Raw genomic sequence first — 14,237 nt, forward strand, 5'->3', positions numbered from 1 at the left:
GCAAATGGAGTTTAATATAGATAAGTGTGAGGTATTGCATTTTGGAAGGTCAAATCAATGTAGGAGTTTCATAGTGAATGGTAGGGCATTGAGTATAGGCCAAAAGAGGGTCCTTGGAGTTCAGGTTCATGGTTCTCTGAAAGTGGAGTCACAGGTAGACAGGGCATTGAGTATAAAAGTTGGGAAGTTATATTACAGTTGTACAAGACATTGGTGAAGCTGCATTTGGAGCATTATGTTCAGTTTTGGTCACCTTGCTCTATGAAGGATGTTATTAAACTGGAAAGAGTGCAGAAGAAATTTACAAGGATGTTGCCAGGACTCAAGAGTCAGAGTTATAGGGAGTGGTTGGACAAACTAGGGCATTTTTCTTTCGAGTGTAGGAGACTTGGCGGGGGGGGCGGATTCTTACAGAAGTGTATAAGATCATGAGAGACATGTTTAGGGTGAATGCGCTCAGTCTTTATTCTAGGGTTGGGGAATCAAAGACTAGAGGGCATCAGTTTAAGATTAGAGGGGAAAGAATAAAAGGGAACCCAAGGGATAACTTTTATTAAAAAAAAGTGGTACACATATGGAATGAGCTGCAAGTGGGAGTGGTTGAGGTAGGTACATTAACAACATTTAAAAGACAAATAGGAAAGTTTTAAAAGGACATGGGCCAAGCATTGATGGATATTTTGGTCAACATGGACCATTGTGGGCCAAAGGCCCTGTCTCCATGCTGTAGGATTCTATCTACCTAAATCTTTTGCTACTAAACAGATGTCAACTTTGGCTCTAGCAGAGTACCTAATATAGCAATACTTACATTATCCCCTGTAACACAGGGCACTCGGTTCAGATCTCATGAGCTTGAAGAATCCAGATACTTATTTGAGCTAGGTATTATATAAGAGGTATAACATTCACAGTCACTTCAATAATTAAGAAAAATTAGTTATTCAGTTACAACAAAAATATGCTCTCAATTGTGCCATGCCTCAAGTTATCCCTTGTTAAGATGGAGTGTGATCTTTATACCCTAAGTTACATTGAACAATCTCATTAGCATGTCTCTTCAGGTACAATATACTGACTGACTAAGACATAACACAGGAATGTCCTAATTGGCCAAAGTCTCTAAAACCAATTATCCAAAGCATTTTCCCATTTTTTGACCCATAAGTTTATAATTCAGTTACTTTTCGAAGAAAAGACAAAACACTACAACATCAAAATACTGTAATGATGCCAGTTTCTGGGTATGGAAGAAAGGAAGTCATACAATCTGTTCTGCTACAATGCGTGCCTCTTCAATGCAAATTGGCTTTAACAAATTGAAGAATTTAGACCATTTGTAGAACAAATTCCTTACCTGTATTGACTATAATTCAATTCAGGCCACATTAGGTTAAATGGCTCATCTATTACAAGGTTTTCTTACAATGCAAAATCATACAAGAAAAGAACTACCGCATTACATCAGAACCGACTGAACTGGAATGACAAATAGCAAGTTTAATAAAAGGAAAATAAAGACAAAGACAAAGACATCAGAGAAGCAACTTAAGTTGCTGCATCATCTCAATTTAGGCAATAAACAAATCATACCAGATAATGGAAGGCTGTTTTCATTGAGCTTTTTCAAAGCATTCAGGAGTTGATTGAAACTTTGCAGGATGTGGTCCTGATTAGCATGAAGTAGCACCTTCTGAGCATCAGCTAGCAAACGTGAAAGACTGAAAACAAGAAAAAATGTCAACCATTACTCATGTTTCTTGTATACAAAATGTAACACTGATCACAATGATTGGTAGCCTTACCTCATAGCCAAGGAACTCAACATTTTAAAATATTCAACCCCCAATCATCAGCATTGGTGCAGATCCACCCACTTCCATCCCATTGCAATGCCAACTCACATACAGACATGGCAAGGAATTTAAATCCTTTATTTTCTAAGCAAGTATTTGGGAGAAGGCAGTGAAGTAGAAGCAATGTCACTGGACAGCTAATCCAGAACCCCAGACTAATGCTCCAGGGACATTTTCAATTACATCATGGCAAACCACACCTGATGGTGACCATGTAACTGCCAATTATAACACCCATTTGGCTCACTAACATTCTTTAATGAAAGTGATTTGTCATCCTTCCCTGGTCTGGCTTACTTGCAACTCCAGATGCATTAACGTAGATGCCTCTTGACTGTCCTCTAAGCAATTAAGGATGGGCATCAAATGGTGGCCCAGCCAGTAATGCCTACATCTCCAATAAAAATCTTTTTGAAAATGTTACTAGCCCCTAGTCAATTCAAAGTGAACAGTTTGGTCTAGAATTACAACAAACAATTGACCACAACTGCATCTGGCTTGTATTCAGTTGTTCAAGCTATGCTAGTTCAGCATTTGTTGCTTGAATATAGACTCTTTAGGTAGAAGAATGTGCCATTAGTACTTACATGGATTGATTGAAATTCCCCACATTTCCTGGAGTTTCTCCTGGGGTAGCATACTGGAAGCAAGGATTTTTAATATTACAGATGATTCCCTGTATCCATGGCAGTGTCCCTGCTGATGGTAATGCATGGTTTGGAAAGTGACCTGCAAGAAGAATTAGCAAAAAGTGAAAAATTAAAATCAAACTTCAACCTTCTCACACCTAGCCTCAAATCTTGAATTTTTCATAGAATCCCTACATTCAGCCCATCAGGTCTACACTGACCCTCTGAAGAGCATCCCACTTAGACCCAACCCAGTATCTTATCTCTGTAGCCTTGCAATTCTCATTAGGTAACCCACTCAGCCTGCATATCCCTGGACACCATGGGCCATTTAGCATCGCCAATCCACCTAACCTGGATATCTTTGGACAGTATGGAGGAAACTGGAGCACCCAGTGGAAGCCACACATATGGGGAGAACATGCAAACTCTACAGAGACAGTCACCAAAGGCTGGAATTGAACCTGGTTCTGAGGCAGCAGTGATAATGACAGCCACCACTTTAGGTGGAAAACAGTAATAATCAATGGTCAAATTTCAATGATGTAATTGGAACATTTTATTCAATGAATTTGACAAGTGATGAATGTAACTCAATGAAAAGTCAGCTACCCAAGTGGAGAGGAGAGAGAGTACAAAACAGTTTGCTGTGTGTAAATCATACATATTACATACACAAAATAAAACTGGAACACTAGTTATTTCCACGCAGTGAAGACAGTTTCCATTTTGGTATTCCCACGTTCATAACATATCTTAAATTAAAAAGTAAAGTTCTATAGATAATGGAAATCTGGAAGCAAAACAAAATTCTGGACAAACTCAGTACATCTGGAGAAAGAATTAGTACTTCTGGTCCCATGACACTTCCTAAGAGCCATTTTGGACTCGATGTGAATTGTTTTACATACAGATGTTGCCTATCTGCTGAGTTTCTGCAGCATTTTATGTTTTTATTTCGAAATATTACTGATCACCCCAGGCCATTGTTTTCTATACATCAAAAGCGGCTGAACAGTAAATATTAGCCTGAGAGTCAGTTTCTCAAAGTGCACAATGCCACATTGAACAAGCAAAACAGAAAAACGATGGTAGCACTAGTTGGAAAGTGATCTGTTGTTTAGTCCTAGTTGTCATAAAGCAAAGGACTCAATGGTAACAATTAATCTCCAAGAGAGTTTTAATGTTAGAAATATGTTCTATTTTATGCCTTTAAGCATTCCCCAGGTCTAGAGGACACAAAACAATCTTCCTTATGCAGTAACCCATGAAGCACACCAAAGTCAGGATAAGCACAGGTTAAATACAGAGTATAATGCCACTTATACCAGCCTATCAAGCTTTACCAGGTCATGTTAAGTATATGTTCCACACAGAATAAATCTGTTTATTTGGCTCAAAAATTGAACATGCACTCGGTTCAAAATTTATTTTAAAAAGTATTTCCATCAGCCATAGAGTAGCGTCTGATAATTTCCCCAAAATTATTTTTATGTAATCAAAAGCTTCAGCTGAATTATAGAAAGCTAGTCTAAACAGCAATTGAACAGCAGGCAAGGTAGCTCAGAAGCTGCAAGGAGCCAATGCCCAACAGAAATAATTACTTCAAATTTGGAATGATGACAAATGAATTGCAAGAAAAAAAATAGATCATCTATTGCAATAAAAAGACAGACAGAGACAGAGACAGAGACTGGCATGAACAGCAAGGGACAGAGCCCCAACATCTGGTTCACAAGGCATCTTTCATTTAAGTATATTATGCAGAATCTGCTGAGTGATATTTACCCTTGAGTACTGGCTTTCTGCCAGTCACTCCAATGTTGGCAAAACCCTTATGTTTGGATTAACTTCACATGGCTCAATTCCCAATTCATTGGTCAATATTCTTGCACGCAACTACATTGTGACAGTCTGCTTACATTGGTTTTACTTCCTGAAACCATGCAGTACCGATGTTGTATGCAACCTATGCATTGAATTGAACTATGTTATGCAAGCACCCATATGAAATCCTATTACACAAGCTTTCATTCGTCAGCACACAGGACCAGGGGGATGTGGAGATGTAGTGGTAGCGTCGCTGGACTAATAATCCAGAACCTCGAGATAATGTTCATGGTTTGAATCCCACCATGATGAAATTAGATTTTTGGAATTTAAAAAGCTAATCTAATAGCAATCATTTAATTGTCAACTATCAAAAATCCATCAAGTTCACTAGAAGGAAATCTGTTCTTACACAGACTGGCCTACATGGGACTTGAAACAAGAAACAACTGTTAACTCAGCCTTCTGAGCAATACAGGTCGGCCAAGTCAGCAACACACATCCAGTGAATAAAAAAAAAATCTTTGTACATATGGTCACGAGTACTATAATTTCACATCAAATTACATGATGATTGTACTAAATGGTTCAAAAAGGTAATTTTCCACCAGTACTGGCCCTTATTAGATATGGAGGTTTGTTTTGAATTAATTTTTTTCAAAAATGTCATTTTCAGATTAGGTCCCTGTTGGAATTTGAGAGAGCAGGAGTGTGGAGTTCAGCTTCAACAAGCATAGTGGAATAAACAGAGCACTCGTAACTTCTTGCAGCTTGATGTGGAGGAGTTGGTGAGGAATTTTCACAGAACTAGCTACAACGTCTTTCCCATAAGGAAGAGGGAATGGAGAGAAGGGAAGGTTTGAGCACGGGACTGAATCTAGGGAGCAGCAGCATCTTATAAAAGCTCATTTAAGTCATCTTCGCAGCAAAATACAAACCCATTTATACTATGAAAGGCTTAGCTATCCTTCTGACAATCGTTTCCAAAGTTGACACTTTAAGAATGGTGAAATACACAAGGCCAGAGAGAATTATGCATCTGTGGAGCACTATCATTTGGAATAAACTCAATGATTATCTGGAATCATTTGAGTTTAAGAATTTGCTTCCTTGTTAATCTTGGGGTTGAATACAAGTTGGGAAAATAGAATTCTCCACTCTCATAACCAAGCAAGTGGCAATAATCGAGTACCTGATCCCTAGCCCCTCCATGATAGGCAGAGACTGGAGAGAAATGGAGATACACTAAACAGTATTCATACATCAACTGCTAGATCACTTACATTCATTCTGCTCAAACGATGGATGGGACTGACGCACAGAGACTAATATAAAGAAGAGGAAGAGAGGCCACAGAATCTCAATAACCAGCTGAACCTGGAAAACAAATGCCACATAAATTAAGAAACATTGATGCATGTTTTAAACTCATTGCAGTGATCATTCTGTGCCAGAATCCTTTACAATGTACTGAAGACTGCAGTAATAATCAGTTCATTCAGTTTAGCTTTGAGATAAGATCAGACAATATAAAATCCAATTCTTAAGCATCTCAGACTAGCAATGCCTTTTGGTCTGTAAGTAAACATGACTTCTTACACAGGTTTCATACGAAAACAAGGAGGAAAAGTCACAGGGAGAGCAGTGATGAAGTCTCTTAATTTTGAGACAGAAAGAACTTGTGACTGTAGTGCATTTCGGGTGGATAGACATCAGGGTGTGGCAAACCATCCAAACTATTTTAGAATCAATCAAGTATCTCCGAAATGTTATCACTGTTGTAATGCAGAAAATACAGGCATCAATTTGCTGGAGAGGACAAAAAGCAATAAGAAAGTGATATGAACTGCCTGAGAAATCTTGAGTCTGGTTAATTGTGGCCAGGATAAAGGGAGTTCTCTCCTGTTCTTCAAAATTCAAGTGCAGTACTTCAAATCCTGTACACTCAAGGGACACCAGATTTTGGCTATTTCCAGATTTCAGCTTGGGTGGTTTGAGCTATGAGCAGTCTGGTGTGATCCAGGAGCACAGAATAGAGCAGTAGTAAAACTAACAACTGGTCTGGAGCCACACTGCAAAGCACCTAACCGAACATTGTCCAGGTAAGCTTTTTAAATCTTTTAGATAATTAAGTAGTATCTAGTTTGCAATAGCCAGATTGGAAATACACTGCCTATAATGTGTACAGGATCTTTGACATCTTAAGCAAACAGGGCCTGTTTACTGTCTCAAAGTGAAAATAATTCCAATAGCTTGGCACTCAGCACTGGAGAGTTAGACTTAATGTTCCAATCTCTGCAATGCAATCAATTTCTAACTCAGAAGTAAATCTTATCAGTACCTCAAACTGCATCCCAGTGTCTGTGTATATGTAGCAGCAACCAATCTTGGTTTCAGACTCAAATCCTCCCAATTTTTCACCTTCTGTCACTAAGCTTAAAACTCTCCTCAATCTTTACAGGTTCCCTTCCTGGTCTGTTTACCTCCACTTCCTCCTGTCCTAACCTGTAGTAGCTAGAGGAACAACAAAATCAAAAATTTTCAAACAAGTTTGAGTGAAATACCTTCAGAGGTTGTCTCTACTATGCCAAATTCCCTATAAAGTGTATTTAAGAAAAATGAGGATATGGTAATCAAAGTGAATTAAACAGAAAAGGCTCATATACAGCCTAAAACCAGAGGGTTCTTGTGGTGCAATGGTAGTGCCCTCTGAACCAGGAGGCCTGGCTCAAGTCCCACCTATTCCAGAGGTTTATTGGAAAACATCTAATACCAGCTAGAGCTGTTGGGGTCAAGGACCACTCATGTTGAAAAACTCTTAAGTTATACAACATTACTTTGAAAATAAAAAACAATTCATTTTTATCTCAGTGCATATTCACATTACCAGGCTCTGCCTTCAGTGCCACAACACAAATGTGCAAACACCCAGATTTGGGAAACAATTAAAATCAGTCTATAATTTTAAACTGGCCAGGTAATCAACTTTTGAGTCACCAGATAATTGGAAATTATGGCACTAAAGGGCCGCATTTCAGCCAGGAGCAGCTTGGAGTTAGTGTTCATGAGATGCGAGTATTGCAGGCAAGACTGATTACTGTCCATCCAAATTGCTCAGTAAATTGGCAGTGTGCTACCATCTTGAACCGATGTAGTCCTTATGGTGTAGTATTACCAACTATGCTGTCAGGTAGGGATTTTGATGTAGTCACAATAATGGAAAAGCAGTACCTTTCCAAGACTGGACAGTGGATTGGGAAGGTAACACTACCATCCACAAGTTCCCAAATGCCTGCTGCCTTTTATCCTGGGCAGTTCTGTTGTAGGTTTGGAAAGTTTTATGGAGGTGAATTGCTGTCATCTTTTCATGGATGGTACATATTGCTATTGCTGTTTGCAGCGAGTATTTAAAGATGCAGATTGCATAACAACTGGTCTTGGATGGCATTGAAGTTCAAATACTGAAAGTATACTTAAGGGAAGACATGTCCAACTTTTGCCTTGTAAAAGGAACAGAGATGCTACTCCAGACAGAGAATTTGACTATTTTGGAAAATTAATATCACATCTTTTCTGACAGCAGGAACTTACAATATTAAAACAGAAATAAGGCTAAGGTTGAACTAAGTAAGCAATGCAGATGAATTGAAAAAAGGAGGCTAACAATGATTTAAAATCAAAACCAGTTAACAGGTTGACATTAATTTAATCCAACTTTAGCCTAAGTTAATTGACATCCAATAGTTGTTACTAGTCTAACCTCAAAGTCAGAAGACAGTGGTGCGAAGCTAACTAGTCCATCATTCTAGAACAAATAAAGTCTTAACCTAAATCTTTTGCATTATTTCTGTTGTAAAAGGTAAATTAAGGTTCGTGATTTTATAATTGGAGCAATACAATTGATCTAAGACAATGAGTGCAGAGAGACCAAATGGAACATTGAACCAGTTTCCTTGTCCTTTTTAATATTTCCACTTTTTACATGTGGAAGTCCTATCTCACAACAGAACAGCTTTTCTCAGCACCAGATCACCCATGATATTTTCTGTCTATTAACCACCACCAGTAAATCACCTGTGTTTCCAAGTGTCAAATTTATGTGCAGAGCCCATTAAAAGCAATGCAATAAGATAGAGAAAGGGTTAACCATAATGGAGTTGGAAGGGGAGCTGGGGTTTCTGCTCATGGTCATTAAGCGACAACACCAAGAAATTATAGATATTGCACAAATCAGGCTCAACTATGATCGCTCATGGATGACTGGCTTGCCAACATCAAGAAATAGCTCCTGGCATTGGCACCTCTATCTCAAGCAGGTCGAGAACAGGTGAAAGCCACTTGTTATTAGATTGTTATCAGGTACTGTCTGATCAATCCCTAAAAGGTGATGAAGAATACAAAACATCAGGGAAATTTAAATTCTACTTTCAGCACTTGATTATTTTAAACTAATAATTGGAGACTTGTTTTATATTCAGCTGAGGCAACAGGACTATCACTTAATTTCTGCATATGGGCACAGCAGCCAGATATGAAAGGGAGAATGTGAGGTCGTATTAGGTCTGAACCATACTGGACACAGTATGAATAGCTTTTCATAAGTGGGGTATTAGTAAGAGGCACTCCCATTTTACACAACTACCTTGTGTCAGGAAGGGTGCTGGTTTTCAAACAAGATCCCAACAGTTGGTCCCAACTCTGATCCCCAGGAGTAAGTGAGTGGGTGTGACCTTGAGTAATGGATCAACGGAGCTTTTTAATGATGCCTTCTTGCTCAAACTGGCCTCCATACCAAATCTGAAATTTCAAATTAGCAACATTTTAAAATGCAATTTTATTTCTTTACAAGCTGGATTTTGTAAGCTGAAAAGCTCATTTAGATTGTAATGTCAACAGGGTACGTGTCACTCAAAACTTAAAGGATGGTACAACGGTACTTGGAGGATTTTCCTGCAGGCTTCAGGATTCAGTCATCATGTTCAAATGGGGATCAGAAAACTGTTACGAGAAACTATCCCTGCTTGTGATTTTCCCCAAAATTTTCTTTGGGCATTAATGAATCAATGTTAGAGATTTATTCAACCTAGGTTCCCAGACAAAAAAGAATTTTCATTTGTAACTTTACACTTTTTCCTCCTTTCTTTGGGAGTAGTGGGAAGGGGGTGGAAGGAGTAATGGGCTGATTATGAACTCAATTACATTAAATGGCCCTTCCATGAGCAGCAAGATCTGCAGTGCACCATGAAACTCTGGCTCACAGGCAGGGATGCTGCCCACTGTGCTGAGGTTTCCTCATAGCCAGAGAGGAGGATAGCAGCAAGGCCCACAGAACTCAATGGTGATTAGCAGAGCCACTAGTTTGAAAGCAGCAGCAGAATACAATAAGGCTTAACGACAGAACACCCAAAAATGGATGTTATCACTTCAACTTTTATGGAATGTAAACAAACTAAAGGCTTTCTGTAATGGAGATGGGAATTCTGTGCAATATGAACTATGCCACCCTGAGCTCAGCAGTAGCCAAAGGCTTCTGAAATCCTATCTGGAATACTGAGCCCAGGTAAACTACATGGAGCTACAATATTTAATGTTGCCAATGGGCACCAGGAGCGGAGTGAAAAATCTCATTCAGCCTTTAAAGAACAGGATTGGCTCTGCTTAATTGGCTACTTGGTAGATGCAAGCAGGTACCACCCCCTAGCCCACCGACAGGGAAATGACATAGGGCAGAGTAGAGCTATAAACTGCACAGGGAGAAAGGGAGGTCTGCAGATGCTGGAGATCAGTCGAGAGAGTATTGCTGGAAAAGCACAGGTCAGGCAGCATTAGAGGAGCAGCAGGAGAATCGGCATTTTGGGCCAGAGCCCTTCATCAGGGATGAGACTGGGAGCCTCAGGGGTGGATGAAGGGCTCAGACCCGACACACCGATTCTCCTGCTGCTTGGATGCTGCCTGACCTGCTGTGCTTTTCCAGCACTCCCTCGAGCCATAAAAAGTGCACAGACTAGCAATGTTAAATCTCTGTACCCACCCCTAGGGAGGGAAGGTTAAAATCCAGCCCAAACGTTTTACATCTGGATTTGAATTGTAATTTAGCCTCAAAAAGGTGCAGTTTAAAAAAGGTGCTTGAACATGGATCTGTAGGACAAAATTGCCAATCGCACTCAAAGGGACCAAGAATTGCTGATGTGGGAAGTTAAATTAAGACTTGACTAGTGCTCATTCAAGGTTAGAGCTAAGGCACCTTGTTTTCTCCAGGCGTGACTTTGCTTTACCCAATCTCTGTTGGAGGTAAATACTTAGATTCTGAAGTGGGAATGGTTCCAATATCTAGCACTTCTAACACACGATGAGCAAAAACATTTTAAAAAGGCTCAAGAGATTTTAGAGATTCTATTATAAAACAACAAAGATTTCTACTTGAAAAAGGTTTTGCACAAGTAAATAAGTGTGGTTTCAAAAAAAATTGAATCTTTTCATCTGGCACTCATTGAGAATTAATACTGTCAAATTTTCAAAGGGCAAAGCAACATTCAGGGCACAGGAGGGAAGTACTGATTTCTTGGCAAAGGGACAGACTAGTAGAGGCATGGTCTTGGCAAATGCAGCATTTACGAAAGGTGATTAGAAGGAGTTAATGACCGTTTAACAACTGCTACATTTACATTTCAAACCAAGCAAGTCAACTGATTTGTCTATTCCTGAGATGCTGCCTAACCTGCTGTGCTTTGACCAGCAACACATTTGCAGCTGTGATCTCCAGCATCTGCAGACCTCATTTTTTACACAAGGTAATCTCTGAACAATGAATCATAGTGGCCATCACTTTTATTCTGTCTACAAACAACAAGGCCTTGTGTATTAATACATGCACCTTCTAGAATATGCCAGAGACACATTGAGGCACCAACTGACAACCCTAATCAGTCAAAATCTTCATAAAATTATCCAGCAAATACACCCAATTGCAGAATCACATCTGCTTAAACAAGATGTCCCACTTCTAAGCATCCCAGATGTCAGAGCATCTTCATCTGACCCAAAACAGCCAGCCTGACTTCCTGGCCACTGCCCATTTCAACTCCTCCTCCCCCCCCCCCCCCCCCCCAGATAGGTTCATCCTAGGCCTCCACTGTTGCTACAGTGAATCAGACTGCAAATTGGAAGAATACCACTTTTCTTTCACTTGAGAAGTCTACAGCCTGGAGGACTTAACAGTTCAACTTCAAATAACCTTTCCACCCATCCTTTTGCCTCCTCCCTTCCATTCCACCTACTGACTCTTCCTTCCAGATACCAACTGGATTCATCTCTCCAATCAACCAATCAGATCATACCTATCACTACCTCTGCATTCCACTGCTCTCCCCTCCTGACCTAACTGTAGCTTCCCCTCAGTCCTGAAGGCTTAATACACAAAATGTTGACTCCTCCACTTCCTAGTGCTGTCTGACTTGGTGTTCTTCCAGTCTCTTGTTTGTCTATTTTTGGCTACTTGAATTTTGTAATCACAGGTTGATTGGTTATCCAGTCATCATTAGCTTGCTTGTTGCAAACGGCTAATGGATACACAAGTTAATACTATCTTTGGGTCCTCTGGTTACAAACTTGGCATCACTCCAGCTCTGAAATTCCTATATCAGGTCAGTCATGTGACCGACAGAACATGTTTTTGACATGAATGTCATCCTGTCAGTGGAGGACACTTCTGTTTTTTTTAAATTTATTCCTGGGATGAGGGAACTGCTGGGTAGGTCAGCATTTAATGCCCATCCCTAATGGTCCAAAAGGTCAGTTTTGACTGTCAGTCACATTGCTATGGGTCTGGAGTCACATGTAGGTCAAAGTTGGCAGTTTCCTCCTGGCACTAAAGGACACTGATGAACTGGATGGGTTTTTCCAACAAACTTGATCATTAAATTCAATTCCAGATTTTTTTTTAAAATTTAATTCAAATTCCACCATCTGTGATGGTGGGATTCAAACCCAGGTTCCGAGAACATTACATAGATGTACTCTGGATTAATACTTAGGTGATAATACTACAACCTCCCTTCCTGCTGCATAGTGTCAGCATGAAGTGGCCACCTTCACCTGCTGCTCAAATTTTTGGGACACTTTACCTGGTAAACCAAGATAGACAAATCACTTCTCGTGACCAAGCATAACCGCTTTATGAATTTGCAGTTAGAACCATTCTCAACATGTCAGGATAGCCATTATCCTGACAGCTGGCTTTGATGTGTTCTATTTCAGTATCAAGCTAGCTAGTGAATAAATGGCTTGATGTTATTTGAAGTTGCCAATAATATTAATCTATTTACACGTGGAAGTGTAGTATCCAGTGAAGGTAGGTTTATGGTAGATAAAACTGTTTTCTAACTGGGACATCAAGAAAAGGGGATTATTTGGCTATTCCATTTTAATGTGAATTTGAGCACAGTTTGGATAATTTCTCACTGCACATCATGCAAACTCACGAAAGGCCATAAGGCCCTTTGGGTCCTGGAAAGGTAAGAAATCATAATTTTTGAAAAATAGCTAGCTGTGAAATAAGTGGAGCAAAAGAGCATGAGGGGAAGTTTGACCTCCTCTGCTTTAGGGACATCCTTAAGCTTTTGTATTTCTCTTGGGACATCGTCACTGGGAGACACTTGCTTGTGCTGGACTAAAATGGAGAAGGATCATTTGGGAAGATACCAAACACAACAGGAGACCTAACATGCAGCACTGAAGTATCAAGAGAGGATAAAGTCTTCAGCATCACCTGCCACCTTGTGTGGGGGAGTTTACAGATTGCATGCTGGTCTCTATCTTAGAATCCATCAAGCCAGGAGAAGTGGAAGCCAAAATTGCACCTGCTATGAGTTTCCTAACTTTTAGAGAAGTATTACAACAAATGTCACACTGTCACCATGTTTACAAATTATTTTGAAGTATTTCTATGCTAACACCCCAAAGGAAATATAATTCTAAAGCAGTTTCCAAACCATTGCTCTCCAAAAACTTAGCAAATTTCGATTGTGGTTCAGGGTCGCAACTGGTGTCACTGTCCCTGTGACATGGGGGAAAAAAGGAAACATTAACCAGAGTACAACAAAACTCATTCAAGTGACAGACAACTTAGTTTAAAAACAGGTAGTTATACTCCTATACCCTCCACGAAGTAGCCATTAAGACAAGACAAATGGTTAACTTAAATATCAACTGACTAGACCCAAGGAATTTCCTTGAACAAATAGTGAGACTTCCAGGAGACGCAAGTTAAGGAATAGCATTTTGTAATAACTTTCTCAGTCAGACACTGCCACTTTAAGAGCTACTCTGCAGAAACCACCAATACTACAAACAGGAAGCACCAAAAGATAGCAAAAAACAATTAAAGACCAGGGTCACATCAGCTTAATAGATCTAACTCACAATCTGTCTTTTCCGATAGGTGAAATTCTTCCAAAGGAGGAGCCCAAGCTGTATCCAGAAGCTCATTTTTGTCCTTATTGTACATTGGGCAGCGGCGGTCACCTGCATTGCAAAGAAAGAATGTCAAACCCTCAAGTTACTTACATTTTGCCCCCTCCTCCCAAAGAGATTTGTTTTTCTAGCACCTTCCACAAGCCGTAGTCCTCAAAAATCATTTCATCAAAAGGAAATACTTTTGAAATATGCTGTATTCCCCTGAAATCCTGTTTGTGAAGTGCAATGTTTAAAATAACCCTGAAGAGTTTGTTGCAGGTCAAAACCAAAATGAATGGTTTATATGTTAATCATCCTGAGGTTTGAATATATGTACATAGAAGAGAAAGAAAAAACTCAATTAAAAATAACTTAAGTCAAAAGATATAGACAGCAATTCATATGATTGACTGAATCCAAACCATCAACCTCTAGTAAAATGTAAATGAAGTGCTGGAAGAGCTTACAG

General features: G+C 39.6%; 1 protein-coding gene across 1 annotated transcript in view; it reads right to left on the reverse strand.

The window, feature by feature from the left end:
- abca4a (ATP-binding cassette, sub-family A (ABC1), member 4a) overlaps positions 1-14,237 on the reverse strand; it is an 83,295-nt gene that overhangs the window by 36,728 nt on the left and 32,330 nt on the right. Inside the window, exons 3-6 of the mRNA XM_060846597.1 lie at positions 13,736-13,837; positions 5,599-5,692; positions 2,444-2,585; positions 1,594-1,721 (exon numbers count right to left, since the gene is read on the reverse strand). Of these exons, the coding sequence (XP_060702580.1) occupies positions 1,594-1,721; positions 2,444-2,585; positions 5,599-5,692; positions 13,736-13,801 (430 nt within the window). The 5' untranslated portion in view covers positions 13,802-13,837. The remainder of the gene's footprint in view (positions 1-1,593; positions 1,722-2,443; positions 2,586-5,598; positions 5,693-13,735; positions 13,838-14,237) is intronic.

The sequence above is a fragment of the Hemiscyllium ocellatum genome, chromosome 28 (assembly GCF_020745735.1).
Source record: "Hemiscyllium ocellatum isolate sHemOce1 chromosome 28, sHemOce1.pat.X.cur, whole genome shotgun sequence".
NCBI classification, from domain to species: domain Eukaryota; kingdom Metazoa; phylum Chordata; class Chondrichthyes; order Orectolobiformes; family Hemiscylliidae; genus Hemiscyllium; species Hemiscyllium ocellatum.